At 49.6% G+C, this 17022-nt stretch overlaps 1 protein-coding gene across 5 annotated transcripts in view; it reads left to right on the top strand.

Annotated features, from left to right (window-relative positions):
• The window catches only part of LOC144115286 (uncharacterized), an 85820-nt gene extending 69283 nt beyond the window's left edge, over positions 1 to 16537 (top strand). For 3 of the 5 annotated variants that reach the window (XM_077649606.1, XM_077649607.1, XM_077649604.1), the window contains exons 4-6: positions 5470 to 5619; positions 6509 to 6744; positions 14552 to 16537. In XM_077649606.1, coding sequence (XP_077505732.1) covers positions 5470 to 5619; positions 6509 to 6744; positions 14552 to 14885 — 720 coding nt within the window. In that variant the 3' untranslated portion in view covers positions 14886 to 16537. Of the gene's footprint in view, positions 1 to 5469; positions 5620 to 6508; positions 6745 to 9870; positions 10004 to 14508 lie in introns of those variants that run through there. The other 2 variants (XM_077649609.1, XM_077649608.1) reach the window with 2 other exon arrangements.
• Positions 16538 to 17022: the final 485 nt, after the last annotated feature.

Raw genomic sequence — 17022 nt, 5'->3', positions numbered from 1 at the left:
ATCCATCGAGATGCGCCATTTTTCGCTCGCGGCCAACGCTGCCGACGACACCGGCTTTTCTGCGACACGAGCTCCTTAACGCTATCGCGTCAAAAAACGAGCAGGTAGCCTGAACTAAGCAGAAAAGCTGGATCTGGAGCATGAGTAAAAATCGAAGCTGTAGCTGAATAACGAGCAAATAAAGCCCGAGCTCTATCTAGCACGAGCAGCAAAAAAGCTTGAGCTGTAGCTCAAGCAAAAATGGCCGAGCTGCAGCACAAGCGAAACAGCCGGAGCTGTAGCACGAGCAAAAGTGGCGAATGTCAGCTTTGCTACCGCAATCGATGCCAGCTTGCGCGGCCTTGGTCTGTCACTGAGCGCGGACAAATCGGCGGCCATGGCCTGCGTTTCGCGCTCGCGCGCGCACCTTGCGCCACTGTCACTGGACGGGACTCCGATTCCTTGGCGTTAATCGGTGCGGTACCTTGGCCTGGACATCGACTGGCGCCTTTCCTTCCGCCCCGCGGCGACCAAGGCCTGTCTGCTGATGAAGAGGATCACCGCCGCCGTGCACAAGCTCACCGCTCGAGGCCAGGGCATCTCCCAGCAAGCGGCGCTGCGTCTATACAATGCCGCAGCTTTGGGGGCGGTGCTCTATGCGCTGCCGCTCGTCACGGTGCGCAATCCGTGCTGGAAGAAGCTCGAGCTTCAGCACCGCAAGTCCCTGCGCGTGTGCCTAGGCCTGCCCAAAAACTCGCAGTGCGCCGCAACGTTGGCCGAGGCAGGAGCGTGGCCCCTTGAGCTCCAAGCAGCGCGCAGGGCACTGAATCACGTCGACCGGCTTCACCGCGCACCGGACGGCGGCTCGCTGCTGCAGCGTATGCGCTCGCACCCGCGCTCACGAATGGGCGCGGCGCTGCTCGAGTATGAGCAATTGACCCAAGGCCCACCCCCCTACGGCTCCTGCGCGCCCTGGCCTGCTGTCTCGGAGGTGCAGCGAGAGATCGTCGGCATCGCGGGAAAGCGGAGCACACCCCTCTGCGCTGTGCAGCAGCTGGCCAGAGCCGTCATACACGAGGAGCTCCAGGACCATCTCCTCGTGTACACCGACGGCTCAGTGGCCCGCGACAGCTGCTCCCTTGCTGCGGCGGCCACCATCCCCGCCCTGCGACTGCACAGCCAGCAACACGCAACCTTCCTGGGCTCCTCCACCACGGCGGAGCTGATGGGGATCCGGCTCGGGCTGGACCTGCTGCTCACCCTCGGCCCTCCGCCGCCCAGGAGTGCTCTGCTGTGCGACTCCCGCGCCGCCCTCAGCCGCCTGCAATCTAACGGCCGCGGTACCCCACTAGTCCGGGAAATTCGCTCGCGCATCGAGCGCCTCGCGCAGAGAGGTTGTGCCGTGCGTGCACAGTGGGTGCCCGGTCACTGCGGCATCGCCGGCAACGAAGAAGCTGACGACCTCGCGACCGCTGCACACCAACTACCTGCCAGCGATCTGCCCCTTGCGCTGGAGGACGTGCGTGCGGCCATTCACGACCATCTCCGAAAGCAGCACCCCGACCCACGCATCGCGGGAGGTGAGCGCATCGACAGTGTCACCGGCTGTCGCGCACTTACACGGTCGCAACGTGCAATGATCCTCCGCGCGCGCATTGGCTGCGTGTGGCCCGGGGAACGTCGGGTGCGTCACGGAATCGCGACGAGTGATGTGTGTGACGGATGCGGTGAAGTGGAAACACTAGAACATCTGCTCCTTCGCTGCTCCGCGTTCGCCGATGCTCGTCGCGATATGCTCGCGGCCTATAGGGCGCAGGGCATACTACCAGACTCCATCAAGACGCTATTGTGGCCGCAGGGCAGTGCGCGCACTCGTGAGCGAACTTTGTTGAGCCTCTGTGCATTCCTCGAACACACGGGCTTGACGTCCCGTCTGTTCTCCGTCAGGTAGTTACACGCAGTGACCGAACGCTCCGCGAGTTCTACCTTGAGCGATTAATAACTGGACGCCCCACTCCAGTTGTAACCTACACAGTGCTGTGCGCGTGTGTGATTTAATTCCTCTAAAATGAACTAATCACGCCCACAACCTGGACACATTACTTATTGTGTAAATAGTTTGTACATATTACTTCTCCCCCTGTCCTCTATTCCTGTCTCCTCACCTCTTTCATTTCATTTCTCCATTCTGCCTGCTGTCCTTTATTTCCGCTGCCCCAGCTCAGGTGCTTCAGTATCGATGGCAGATGCCGGGGCTAGCAAAAATCTTTTCCTTCCTTTTTACTATTATTTTTTAATAAAACCACTACCACCACCATCCTCCAGTTGACAGGGGAAAAACACGGACAAAAATGCTGCAAGAATGAGGAAAGCAAAAAGAAAATCTAAAGAATTTCAAAGAAAAGGTCTATCAAAATGTTTCGTCCCACCAACGTGTTGCGCCCCTAGGCTGCCTTGACACCGAGCACGCCCACTTGCCACCCTGAGCACTGTAGTCGAATTCGTTCCAGCCGTGTCTACGCAAACGTCTGATCGCGATGAGTTACAGCTCAAAGATGGCATATTTTCCTAAATGATGCCCAGAGTAAAAAAGAAAAAAAACAAACGAAGTCCCTGCAGATGTCATCTTACTAGGTGCGCTAGACGAAGTTGCTCCAGAAATAGTCTCTGCAAAGAGCAACTTAGCTGGAACGTCTTATAAGTCCGGGCGCTGTGTTCCATCGATGAAAACTGCCGTCCTCATTCCGGGAGCCTTGCCGACACCCTGCTGCGTGCGTTTGAACTCTGAACGGAGGAGACTGCCACCGCATTCTTGGCAGCACCTGCGGCCGCTGCTACTGCTCCCTCGCATCCGCCTCTCTGAACCGCCTTCGAGTGCCTAGCCAACGCTGAAAACGCTTCTTTGTTGGCCACGCAGCCCATCTTCGGCACTTTTACCTCCGTCCTTGCTTCAAACTGCGTGTCCGGGCGCGCAGGTACCGAGGCCTTCATCGCGGACTTGCGGACGACTGCTTGCGCCTCCCTCCACCCAAGCGCCGCCGCCGCTCTGCTGGTTCCCAATACTGGCCCGTGATACGAGGAAGTTGCCTACACCCACAGCGTTGTTCAGCTCGTCGTTGCTGGTCTGTGTGCGTCCAATACGAACGTGCAGGCTGCAGTGGAACTGTTGGAGACAGCGTTGATCGCGGCCGCGCCCCGGCAATTGATGAGCTCCACTGGCAAGTGGACATGCGCCTCCAACTCCGTCTCCATGGCGACTCTCCAACGTTGGCACTGGCGGGCAGGCGAACAGCGGCGCCATGGCGTCGATTCGAACGCCAGAGGCGGCAGGAGCTCGTGCCAAAGCCTATCAACAGGCATCGGCCTGGGGTCCTCCTAGCGCCGCCGCCGCTCTGCTTGGCCTCGGCCCGGTACACGAAGTAGCCCCCGTTTTCAGCACTGCTCTTCAGCTCGCCTTGGGTGGCATGCGAGTGGAGGAAGACGAATGCGCATGCTGCAAGAGAACCGTCAAGCACTCCTATGATCGCTTCCGGACCACGGAGGGTGACGAGCTCCAGCGGAAGGCTTAGCCTGCGCCACCTGCTCCGACTCAATGGCGCCCTTGTTACAGATAGAGGACCGCCTAGACGCACTGCGACGCCACGACGTAGGACGGAACACTTGCTGCGGCAGGAGCTGCAGCCACAGCGGCCGCCTCCTTCTCTGCCCCGGCTTCGAATGCTGCGTCAGCGTTCCGTTAACAGGGAGGAAGGGGGAGGGTGTAGGTGCACACATCCACCCGCCATCTGTGTCAGCTTCTTCGTCATCGCAACCTTTGTAGCTGGAGATGAAGATCTGAAAACGGATCACACATGCCTTTAAGAATTCCCTGTTGTTCCTCATCACTTTAGCCCACTTTACCCAACTATAGGCGACGAGGTTGCTCGAAGGCCGCAGTTGATCTATCAGGCCAGCCACAGAGGTTCTGCTTGCAAGTGCGCAAGTGCTCGTTCCTTCTTTCTTGATCAGCTCCATGTAGCGGAGAATCATTAAGGAAACTGATACGTGTATATGAGTGATAGACTATGTTGTTGTTATTAGCCTATCAAAACAACCACAACTCTTTCCCTGACTCAGCGTCGTCTAGGTGCTTAGCGCGTGCTCCCAGTACAGCACACTAATTAGTAAAGTCTCTGGATGGGTACACGTTTGAAAGTTTATTCATTAGTTTCTTCTTAATTCACTGGGCGGATGTTAGCTCTGCATAACGAACAAACACTGAGAAAAATGAGGCGTGTACGTCAACGGATGCCTACCACTCTTTCCTTGTCGTCTTAGGCGTCGTCGCCTAGGTGCTTGGCTCGTGCTCCCAGTACAGCACAATGATTAGTAAAGCTTCTAGATGGTATATTTTTCGAACTTTATTACAAGTTTCTTCTTCATTCACCTAGAGGAGGTCAGCTCAGCGTAGCGAAGAAACATTGAGAAAAATGACACGTGTACGTCAATTTGGTTGACTACAAATCTTTTCTTGTAGTCGTCGTCTAGGTGCTTGGCTCGGCTCCCAGTACAGCACATTCATTAGTAATGTATCTAGATAGGTATACGATTGCGACTTTATTTATTAATTTCTTCTTCATTCGCTGAGACGGTGTCAGCGCTGCGTAGCGAAAAAACATTCAGAAAAATGACACGTGTAGGTCAACGCTTGGCTACAACTCTTTCCATGTCGTCTGAGCTTGTCGCTGTATATACTTAGTTGAGCCCAATTGCAAAGACTTTTCAGAGCACGTGTTCTTTCTTCCAGTTGTACAAAACGCTTAGCAGTGAAGGCAGGCAAGAAGAAAAACTAGGTACCCCCTGCGCAATACGCAGCATATCCTACAGTGGTAAATGTGGGAACTCCTGTGGTACCCAAGCCTGGAATCTCCTGCCTGGTAGCTGGGTTTTACCTTAACCGAATCTCTATAAAGGCTTCTCATATACCTTCAGAATTAAATATTGCCGCGACGACACTTTCCCGTGGCAAAGCGGAACAGTCGCAGCGCAGCCACACGCAGCGATGGATAAGTAGTTAGGGCGCTCGGCTACTGATCCGGAGTTCCCTTGTTTGATCCCGACCGCGGCGGCTGCGTTTCAATGGAGGCGAAACGCTAAGGTGCCCGTGTGCTGTGCGTTGTCAGTGCACGTGAAAGATCCCCAGGTGGTCATAATTATTCCGGAGCCCTCCACTACGGCGCCTCTTTCTTCCTTTCTTCTCTCACTCCATCATTTATCTCTTCTCTTACAGCGCGGTTCAGGTGTCCGCTGATATGTGAGCCAGAATCTCCGCCATTTCCTCTCCACAAAAACCAATATTCATTTCTTATACTTCCGAGCATTTGGATACACTCGTGCTGGTCTCAAAAACTTGTTTTTTTCTGGAGTGCTTTAAAATTTACCTTGAGGCACCATATCGAGGACGTTACATGCATTCCCTTGTCTTTCTTTTCGCACTGCGCGCTCTCGCAGACCTACAGGACTACTCCCCTGATCACACCGTCTGCGAAGCCAAGGCGTGACGTCACCATCGGGTCGTACCTGCGGCACGTGAAGGAACCCTACTTCACCACCATGAAGATGCCCGTCGACAGCCTCAACAACCCCGATGCAATCGCCAAGGTTAGACCAATTTCGCCTATTAATGAAAACACCAGTCCCCAGTTACCAGACTTTCATATGGTGAGCTCGCCCTCTTAAACGGCCGTGCGTTCCCGCGGCAAGTGCTACAATGCTGCAACTTACTGTGGGTATGAATCGTTGATAACTGTACACCGAGGAGTGGCAGCAGTGGTGCCTCACGTCTTGCCTGCTTTGATGTCACCTTGTTTTTGCCTTAGCAAGAAATCATGTAACCGGAAGGCCCGAACCGAAGACAAGCGATATTTTGAATAAGCGCTATAAAATAGCTCATCAGGACACGCAGCTCCAGACTTTATTGTGCGCACCACTCTTGAAGACGCTTTAGTGGTGCACGGTGCGCAAAAGTGACGGGCTTCTTTATGAAACCCGTGAACGGTGCTTGTAAACTGCCTTGAAAAAGAAGCCCTCATCTGCCCTTGGACTGCGGAGTCGCAGGCTGCTAGAGGAGCAGTAGGCTCAAATTAGCCGCAGTTGATCCTAAGAATACTAATAATTGGTTTTTGGGGAAAGGAAATGGCGCAGTATCTGTCTCATATATCGTTGGACACCTGAACCGCGCCGTAAGGGAAGGGATAAAGGAGGGAGTGAAAGAAGAAAGGAAGAAAAGGTGCCGTAGTGGAGGGCTCCGGAATAATGTCGACCACTTGGGGATTTTTAACGTGCACTGACATCGCACAGCACACGGGCGCCTTAGAGTTTTTCCTCCATAAAAACGCAGCCGCCGCGGTCGGGTTCGAACCCGGGAACTCCGGATCAGTAGTCGAGCGCCCTAACCACTGAGCCACCGCGGCGGGTGATGATTCTAAGAGCTAAAGAAGATTCCTGGAGTGTGCACCCGGTTCACTCATGTCTTATCACGCGCATGCAGAAGGTGCAAGAGACGGTGAATCAGGTGGCGTCCGGCAGCAACTCCCCGTGCTTCGGCCTGCCGGCGTCGGTGGCTGTCAGCGGAGGCAGTGGTGGTCGCAGCACACCGGGTGCTGACGGTCCTAAGATTGTGCACAACGTGTACAACTCGCCCATCCACCTCTACTCGACCCAAAACGTCGCCGACACGCTGGCCGCGCAGGCAGGCGTCAAGCTCGGCCAGGGCAACCTCCAGCCGTAAGTACGCGGCTTAGTGGTGGGAAATGCGACCGTCACCTTGATAAACATATACTGTGCCAGAGACGTTTCTCTTCGTCGAGACTTCCAAAGAATGCACTCAGGTCGAAGCAAACAACGTGCTCAGCTCACGCAATCAGGTGCGAGAGACTTTAGTTAGTGTTTTTCTATTTAAAACGCCCTATGAAAGATGCGAAAGGGGTCATGTCAAGATAGACTTTTGCAGCCAACTAGAGGTCGGTCATCCTCTATGTACATACAATGGCTAGACGGCGTCTGCTTAGGCCCCACGCAGTGATACATCGACATGTGCGTGCGTTTGGATGTGCTATTTTATGTTAGGTGAAGAGTGTATGTGGAGGAAAAACACTGCTGGCACTATGAGGAAGGCCCCAAGGAAAAGCAGACAGAATAAGGACCACGTCAAGCTTGACAGCCCCCCACCGCTCCTTGTTCACTTAGGCCGTCTCTTAGCTATTTCCCCGGAGTCTATAGCGTTACCCCTCTCGCATCCGTTGCTTCTGCCTTGACAAATGAAAGCGCTGATGCCGCTGAAGACTCCATTTTGCCAGTATCATAAATCATTTGGTGGTCTTAAATTAGCGGTGCTTAATTTTCAAAGTGCACTTATCGACAGGCCGCACGAAAAAATAAGAACAGATAATAATTTAGAGCTGCACAGAACTTTAGTTTCAAAATTACGTGCTTTGTAAGGTCTCCGTTATTTACTGGAGCCGTATATCAACAAGGAATGCTCGCATTAGGAAGCCTTCATTTCGAAACTGGAGCTTTATGAGATCGATATTGATCGGAAATCAAAACGCAATGCGTTACATTAGTTTCATGAGATATAAAATGTATTGAACATTTGTAATTCTTTTTTTAGTGTTTTTGCTTTGCAGAGTGGTGCGTTTATGCTGTTTGTGGAAATACTGCATTATGCCTGGCTTTTCATGTGCTGCATCGGGTGTGCTTATTAGACGGTTGCGTAGTGAGAGATATACACTCCCATTAGGATATAGATGGGCACGCAAGCGACTGAAGCCAACTGAAACGGTTAATCACATTGCAAACCTAGCCAAACTGTTTTAACTCAGAACGAAGAGAACCTGTAAAGATTAATCGGTTGCATTAAAGTATGCTTCAAGTGATTCTAGAATTGAGAACACGAAGAAAGGCTACGCGGCCGCTGCAGAAGTAAAGTTGCAAGATCACTAGTAATAAAACTGAATAAGAGCTAACCATAAACTTGGAGGCTATCCTTCTAGAGCCTTAAATTTTTATGGCTATGTTTGGTCGCGCGTGACCATGAGAAGTGAGAGCGCCCAAACATAGTAATCGCTTGAAATTCAAACACAACGCAAATAAAGTTCGCCAAACTGCATGCGAGGTAAGACTTGAAACAATTGGGAGGACTCCGAATAAAAGACAACTTCTTGGGTGAAAAGTTGTCTGTACAATTAGCCGTGATTGCGCGAAAGAAGCTTATCTGACCCGTCACAGGAATATAACTTCCGGCGCAGAAGATACAGTGACAACACAACATATGTAACTTCCGCCCACACAGTGAAACTTCCGTGCGAGGAGAACTACAGTGTGAGGAAAGTCCAAGCATATACGCAACGAACACGTACGCAGGTCAGCCAGTCTGGAACAGACGTTTCTTTCAAGGTTCTGTTGAAAGTGCCGCTTTTAGTTTTCTCTCTTCAGAAGACGATGGATTGGCCAAATGTTCCGAGGTCACAGGATCCGCATGTGAGCTGTACATTCACATAACTATGGCACGTATAAAGTTACCGAGGTCAACCGGGATACCGATGAGGCCTTTTTTCACCCTCTATAGATTCTTAGGTTCGGGGCTACCGTAAACGTCCTATTACAAGATTGAGAAGCAGATCCTGCGGCCTGGGAACTTTTGATCAAGCCCGTACATCTGGAGTAAGCGCATGCGGTCTTGAACAATGCCACGCGAATAATGGGATCGCTTTCTGGAGCAACCAAACAGCGTCAAACTTCCCGCTCAGAACTTAAACCTCAGCCTAAACGGCTGGAGAAGTTATTTTATAATCCATCAAATAGGCCGTTTCAGTTGGCTTCGTTTGCGACCTGCCCAAAAATCAATCACTGTGGTCCGTTTGTGGTTGAGAACGACTGCCTTTTGTGCCTCCCTGTGCGTTCCTATGCCTGCATCTTGCGTGTTGTCTGAGCAGCTCCAAGTTCCCGCGTCGTGTAGCAAGAACGCGGCGCCGACGTCAAACGTGCGCACACTGATGTAAACGGCGCGGCGAACATTTTGGGTTAGCAAATGACGAACGCAACGTGCAGATCCAGTAGCGCAACGCTCCCTACCACGTGTCAAGATGCAGGGCAGCAGCAGTCATATTCAAGCGTAAGCTATATCTGGAACGTAGAGTTTCATACATTAGCAGCGAGGCGATGCCCGGCATACTTCGTAGCAGTACCTATACCGTGGGCAACCGTTACGAGAAATGTGAGATTTCCAGCGCAGCCGGAATGCTACTCTAACTACAAACGATCGCTACCTACTAAAGTTAGGTTCGAATGAGCGGACATATATAGAAGTGGTCACTAGTAAGGTATAAAATTTTCGCCCGTAGTTCACTTCATCTCCCCGATCATTGGGCTGCAGCTTCAGATAAAACAAAGACTGGTCTATTGGTTTCGAGGCGAAGCATACACTTGCAAAATGAAATGACAGAAAAAAACCCACGCAAAAAATGAAATCTTGCAGCCTAGATGTGTCGCAGTCGTTTTAAAGCGATTTTTACTGTGCATCGATCCGCAGATCTTTCCAGCTAGCTAATGGAGAATTTTAACATCTTGAACTTTCAGCGAATTAACTGTAAAAAAAGTTGATACACCGTGACTAGAAGTTCTATGCATAGGCCCAGTCAGATAAACACAGAGGGAGCACATATGCGCTCTTTACAACTCTACTAAATTAACTGGAAGTTCGGATTTATAACAAGTTTGCACGACCTTCCGTGTCCACCGGCTAGCGCAGTTTATTTTTATTTGCATTTTCTGCTTTTCTCTTTTTTGCGCCAGTCGGTCACAAGCGTACACTGTTACACTGTCTTAGGTCTGTTCGTTTCTGACCAACAGGCAAACTAGGCTTGCCAGTCTTCTGAAGGAAGCGATATTAACTGCAAGCAAAATGGTCAGGTCTGTACTCGCTCCCAGGGTAGTGTTGCCTGCAATCATTCATCATGCTTGCACTTAATGCGCACACCTTTGTGCAAGTCTGGGCATGTCCATTGACACCAATACGCGTCATGTTTGCCTGCTTTTAAACATAAAACACCCTCTCAAGCTTCGCAGTTTTGTCGGATGACTGTCGCCCCGCCGTAAGGCTTGCACGACGCTGTTCCCGTCATTCCCTCACGAAGTAAATACCAGTCAGACATATCCACATCGGAAAAAGTTACTAGAAAGCTTACGTGCACAAAACCCGCGCAAACAAAATCACTTAACTAAGCCACGAATTCAAACTCTCCAAGTACGCACCTCCTGCTCTACCGAAATCAGTAAATTAATGTTAAGTTGAATTAGAATGGCAGAAACGATACTGCATATCTATTTGCTATGAATGTACGCCAACAATACTTTTTGAGTATCATGTCTGCAACGTTTAATTTTTTTATTCTTTTATTCTTGGCTAGTGGTACATGGGGCACCCTGTTCTAAAAGCGCCTTCTTTGAGTAAAACCGCAGTTGAAAGTCAGACATTGCTTTTCATTCCACCCTTCGTATTCTACTCGTTGCTCAGGCTGGGAATGGCACAAGCACGTGCCTTGCAGCCTTGTACAGGTTACTAGGCCATTTGTTCTGGCTGATGCGCGTTTGTGTGGGCCAAGCCCACTGTTTGCATTAGAGTATTTTCTGAGAGTTCTTAACAAGCGTTGTGTAAAGCGCCGTCGTGACTGTGCGCGTCCAATGCGTCCAAGCAATAGCGTCTTGCGGGAAAAAAATACTAAATCATTGTGACCATTTATAGAGGTAAAGTGGTCATCAGCTGAGCAAGGAGCTGACCTCTTGGGACGCGCGCCCAGTACTCTACCGTGCTTAGTTTGGAGTATGATTCGAAGCGGCTCAGTTACCATCAAACAGCGGGGTGCTAGGGGAGGGGGAAGGGCGGGCAGCGGAAGGTCTGGAGCGTTTTCGTCTCGTTTTTATTGAGAGATTTTCCAAATCATTTATTGCACGTTTTATTGAACCTCCCCGTGTTTTATGTCAAATATCGCAGCCATACAGCGTTTTAATTCAGCGTTAAAGTGGAGCTTTTCATTTCATGATCTCGGTAAGGCGATTTATTTGAGCGACCCTCCGTTAGTGGCGCCATACAATACACGCACGTAGATGATCACTTTGCGCTGGCTAAACGAGAAGGTGCCAGTTTTTCTTTCGCCCATTGCAGGCACATCATGAATGGTAAAAAACTAGTTTTTCATCCCCGTCTTTGGTGCTGTTGCCCCTAAAAATGTATAACCAACTCGCCTTTTTAGCTACAAAATATACAGAGAGAAAGGTCTAGGAAACATATAATTACCAACAAAAAATGCATAAATATTCGCCGGAGTTGTTCTCTATTCCTGCTAGCTCGACAGCCGGCGGACATCTATCACAGCTAAACCACAAACACACGAGCAGATGCGCGCCGCATGCGCCTTAGGTGGTGCCGGTACTGATATATATGTCGGACATCGGCGTTTTGCACAAGTCACCGCCAGCAGATGCTAAGATGGCGGCACGGAGTGCACGTTCTATTGGGGCGGGGGAGGGGGGCGGGGGAGGCGGGAGGGTCGAGGGGGGGGGGGGGGGGACTACAAGGCACAGTTCGCACACACCATGGCGCTCTTTCGCTGTACACGCGAGCAAAAGGAGAAGACAGCTTTACAGGCGCCATTACCTCCCTCTTCCTTGTGTTTCGGAGTCCAAATGCCAGTGCCACGCTCGCATCTGCTCGCGCTACCAGCCGTACGCCGCGTCCTGCGGACACAAAGATGCGTAGACGGACACTGGCGCACTTTTCCCCCGTATTTTCACTCTCAGCACTTGCGAGGTGTGTATTGCTACACGAAGGCATTATAGAAGGCCCACTTCAATCTTCGCGAGCGATCTGTTTGTGCCCTCATATAAAAAAAAAGCAATAAAACGCGCGAGCAGCTATCGATGGCGACTAACTCGAAACACTGCCGGACTTCTTCGGCAACGACTCTCTGCCGACGCTTCGCAACGTGAGCGCCAAACTGTTCCGCCACGCGCGTATTATAGTAGAGACGCGGAGTGGAGGGGTAACGCGGGCGGGCGCACGCATGAAGACGTCGCTAAACGCAATCTTCGCCGCCGAAGTTTGCGCAAAGACCATGCTTGTCTGTGCAAGAAGAGCACAGACTTGAACGCAATGGGTCAGATAGAATGCCGCAGTAGAGTCACAGTCGCACGGTAAGGAAATACCGCTCGTGCGCTTTCTCCGGACTTACCACGTCCGGTACGAATGATGAGACAAGAAACCAAGCAGACCTCCAAGCTGCCGAATTTAACTGCGCTCTCCTCCCGAAACGACAAGACGGACATACACATTCACCGCTGACTGTATACGTCCAGGCAACGCGCAGTCTACGTTTTTGCCGCATGAGCCAATGCATATAGCTCGCAGCCCCAGTGAACTGAACATCTTTGCATGTTTGTGCAGCTTGACGGTGTCGCCGCTAGTAGCTGCTACTGTAGTGGAAAATGTATACGCGCTGTGTTACGCGCTTTCTGTGTCGCAGATCTCATGTATACGCTGCACTTGGTGACAATATAAACAAATGAAGTCACCGATGAAAAGCCAGCGGCAGCTAAAGAGTAATAAGGCTGCCTTGAAAAAAAGAAATGCAAGGAGTGACTTTTTCAAGGCGATTATTTCCAGTATGCAAATGAGTGAGATTGAGTGCAGATTAGTGGGGAAAGTCTAGAACATGCTGGATGAACAGGGTGTTTGCCTCATTGTCACAGAGTGCAGCCGCACGCTTACTAGCCTGAACATCGATACATACCCCGGGCTCAAATTCAAAGCAGGGTCACTTGAACACGAAATTCAGAACTCAACGATGTGACGGGGTTTGTTCCCCTTACGTTGAGACAAGACAACCAGGGGGAAACAACTCACTGAGCAAATTCCATTTGCAACAGTCTTACTTGCGAGGCGGCTGCCCGCAAGTTACTGTGAGGTGGGATTTAACGCGTCTGGTGTTTATATGTGCATATATTGCGAAAAAAAGAGAGATCGACTACGCGCATGAGAGTTCCCCTGTTCTCTTCAAAAAGACATCGAGCCCTGGGTATGCAGCTAAAGTTGATGGTCACCGAGAGCATTCCGTAAATATATACCATATCAGTTCGGAAGTGTCAAAAGAGAATTAAGCAGTTATTTAAGAAGGAAAAAAGCAGTCCCATACGAACCCCTTTGCAGAGTGTACAGAACAAGTTCACATCAAAGGTATCTCCGAAATCCGATCGCAAGCAGCAATTTCCGTTAATATATGACAGTTGACAATTTACGGGATCTTTTAACTCGGCTTCTTCGCGAGATTTTTCCAAACACAACCTTTTTTTCTAAGAGGTAACAAACCGCACCAGTACAACCGAGCTGGGCCTCGCTTCACCTTGCGATGAGGGGGTGGTCACGAGGAGAGTAAAGGCGCGGTAAATATCGTGCCAAGTGCAAAAACAGCGCACTTTTGGGCACTCGAGCTCTGTCGTACTTAGCACTGCAAAGAGGGCGAAAAGGCGCGTATTCATGCCTTCTTTCAGTAGCCTCTTCCAGTATTCCCGGACATGAGTGCGAAGTTTTCTTTTCGATCACTGAGGGCCAGCTACAGACAAACGGGGGTGGAAGAAGAGCAGCTGGTGACCGTCCGTAGTTTACGCAGATCAAGAGGGCGTCTCTACCTTCTCGCCTTGAAGTATAAAAGCAAGAGTGTCATCAGTGAATTAAATCTCTTGGCCAGAAAAAATACTTGGCAGAGAAGCCAACAGTCTGCAAATTGTCCGTTCCTAAACTTTGCCTTATCAATGAACCGGCGATTTATGCTGCTGACATTACTAGCCAAAGCTTTGGCGGGAAATATATATATATATATATATATATATATATATATATATATATATATATATATATATATATATATATATATATATATATATAATCGAGGCTGCGATAATATGCACACCCTGCACAGGAAAATCATATATATATATATATATATATATATATATATATATATATAATCGAGACTGCAATAATATGCACACTCTCCACAGGAAAATCATTCTCATCTCCGTACTCTTGGTGACCATCAAATAATTAGCCCCATCGATAAGGCTACGTAGTAGGAATGAGTAGAAGCAGTGCTTGCTGTGTGGTGCAGGCCCGTTTTGTGCATACAACCCCCCGTGCATCGTGTGGGCACCGAGCACACGTGAAACCGAACTGTGCTCAGTGCTCGCAACGCTCCGCCGCAATAAAGACGTAGAATATAGATACCTACGATTCGGACTCGTTTAGTGAAGGCATCACGGCCAATGCGCCGAGGACGTCGCGATCGTCCGTTTGTCTGCGCCTGTCGGCACCCCCTGCTGATATCGGAGCGGAGCTCACGAAGCACGCGCGGTCGTAAGCACGACACGGTTCCTGCGTGCCTGCCTGCCATGCCTGCCGTGCCGCTCGATGTCCCGAGCAACTAACCAATCGTGAAGTGTTTTTATCGACCTGTCCTTCCTGGGCCGCAAACACCACTAGATCGGGGAGCGCCAGCCCTCAGCAGCAGCAGCACTCACCGCGCAGCGTGGGCAGCGCGGGTAGCGGCGTGGGAATGGCCCGGCCCGGCACCAAACTGGCCAGCGCTGCCGACATCACCTTGTCGCCCACCTACCAGATGATCCACGGCGAGGAGTGGCGCGACATTCGCAAGAGCGACCTCCAGGAACACCGGCCCGTTCAAAACCAGCTGTATGCCGTCCAGCCAGACTACGGCAATGCCATCAACGCGTTTGGAGCCCCGAAAGGACGCATCCAGCAGTCTAACAGCTTCAAGACTATCATGTCCACTGTAATGACGCCAAAGCTGCTCTAGAGACACTGCTCACAAATGCAGAAGCAAGCACCCGTAGGCAAACTCATGTTTGTGAGGCTTGAAGAAATGCAAGGTGCAGAATGCAGCCACTTACATGCGTTTAATCCAAAAAAGCATCGCCTTAATGAGGCGTCTGTTTACAAACGCGAGTTTGCCTACGGAATTTGCTCATTGCTTATGACGCCTCTATATCTCTGTAACCGTCCAAAAAATAGCAGGGCCTCAAGAATGCAAGTTTGTGATGCGTCATCCCTTTGCAGCCACACATTGGTGCTAACGTCACTTCCTGAAAGAGGAAGGCTGTCGACATGAATGATGTGCAGGTCTATTCAACCAATAGAGGTAGCATATGTGATTCATTTCCGACCCGAATTCAAAGGCACCAAAAGGAGATGCTTGTCTCCTGTAGTCCTGACATCAAAATGTTCTCAACTTGCAGCTTTGCGAGATTGTGTGCCATGAGAGGCAACCATTTTTTTTTCTGTGCACAAGTGAATAAAAATCAATAAACGACAATACTTTGGACACCTAAATCCGCATAAAACATAACATGACAAAGAGTGTCATGATAACTGCCTCAACATTTTGCAGAACTGATAATTGTTTCTTAACATAGGAATTAGAAAAAAACTGGCAGACAAAAAGGTGTGGCAATGGCCAGAACTTCTGACTTGCCATTTGCATCACAAGTTTAACACATAAGTATAAAGCTTTTCTTAACACATATATCTATGAACCCTGTTTGGGGTGCAAAAAATTGTGAAACGCCAAAGGCAGACATTGTGACGCTCTGTGCTCCCAAAAAATGGGACTCATATGCTTTGGGACGCACAGCACGTCTTGTGGCCCCCTGCGTGTGACCCACAACGTGTACAATCCTAACAGCAGAGCCCGAAGATACAGGTTATGTAAAAAATGGAGGCTTGGAGCTTGAAAGGTGAATGACCACCTATTTGCTGTATTGCAACCATCACTTGTACCTTGCTTCCAAACAGTTGTGCTTGTTGGTGACTGTGAATGTATTAGCGCTTTCCTGCTTTGGATGGAGTGCCATATGAAAAGTTCAGTGCTTTTGTCTTGCTCTGGGTGTCTGATAGCTGGGTAGATTACAAGGAGATGTCTTTTTCACTTCTTTCAATATTTTTTTGAGTGAAATGCTATCCCTTCTGGTGAGCCTTATGCAATGCAATGCAATGTGTCGTTGCAGTAAGGCACATCAGGGGAGATGTAATTTTTTAAGTGTATTTATTTCTTTTACTCTGTTTGTCATTTTTTTCTTGCAAAAAATGCCATTACACTGGTCTGTTGCAAATCAAATTCACTTAAAAACTTTCTAAGAATGGAGTTGCTGTAATATACGTTTCATTGACACAATCTGCTCAGCAGCAAAAAATTTCCGACACACAAATCTCTCAGTGCATATCAAACCATGCATACATAATGCATTGCTGAGAGAAAAAAGCAAGTGTGATGTCAATGCTGCTCAGGCTTGACATACTGCTTCTACTGAAATAAAATAAAAAACTATGTAATAGCTATGGAGCTGTCCAGTGGTACCTTAAATACGCACAGCAACGGAATGTTCAGCTGGATGCAGGTTTATTTGTCACTGTACAGTAACTTATTGAAATAAATCTCCTATAAACCTACAATGTCCCACTGTTGTGCTGTTGCAAAAAGTACGCAGTACCTTTGCAACTACAGGCTTATCTATTACCTTGTTCAACATAGCAAAACATCCTGATTGATATTTGGCTGTCTATAACTAACGAGTGTAATACTGTAACTTATTTTTTACACATATCGCAATTCACTCCAAGGTCCCAGTGCTTTTCTTTTTGAATGTACCAGCCATTCACACTCATGGAAAGATGCAGTCTTGTTCATCAATTTTATTAAGAAAAGCGTGGAAGAAAATCGTTTCTCTCAGCTGTTTACTGCATTCATTTGAGTCTAGGCCGACAGATTTTCTAAGAATACGAGGAATGAAACTCTTGGGTAAGCTTATTCATCAACGAGCACTGGGAGAAAGGAACGGTACCAGATGAGTGGAAACACGCAACAGTGGTGATGATTCCCTAACCTGGAAAGAAGCTCCAAATAGAAAACCTCAGGCTGATATCGCTAACGTCGTGCC

Source organism: Amblyomma americanum, chromosome 1, assembly GCF_052857255.1.
Source record: "Amblyomma americanum isolate KBUSLIRL-KWMA chromosome 1, ASM5285725v1, whole genome shotgun sequence".
NCBI lineage: Eukaryota > Metazoa > Arthropoda > Arachnida > Ixodida > Ixodidae > Amblyomma > Amblyomma americanum.
The sequence above is the reverse complement of the archived record's forward strand: the minus strand, read 5'-3'. Positions and strand labels throughout refer to the sequence as shown.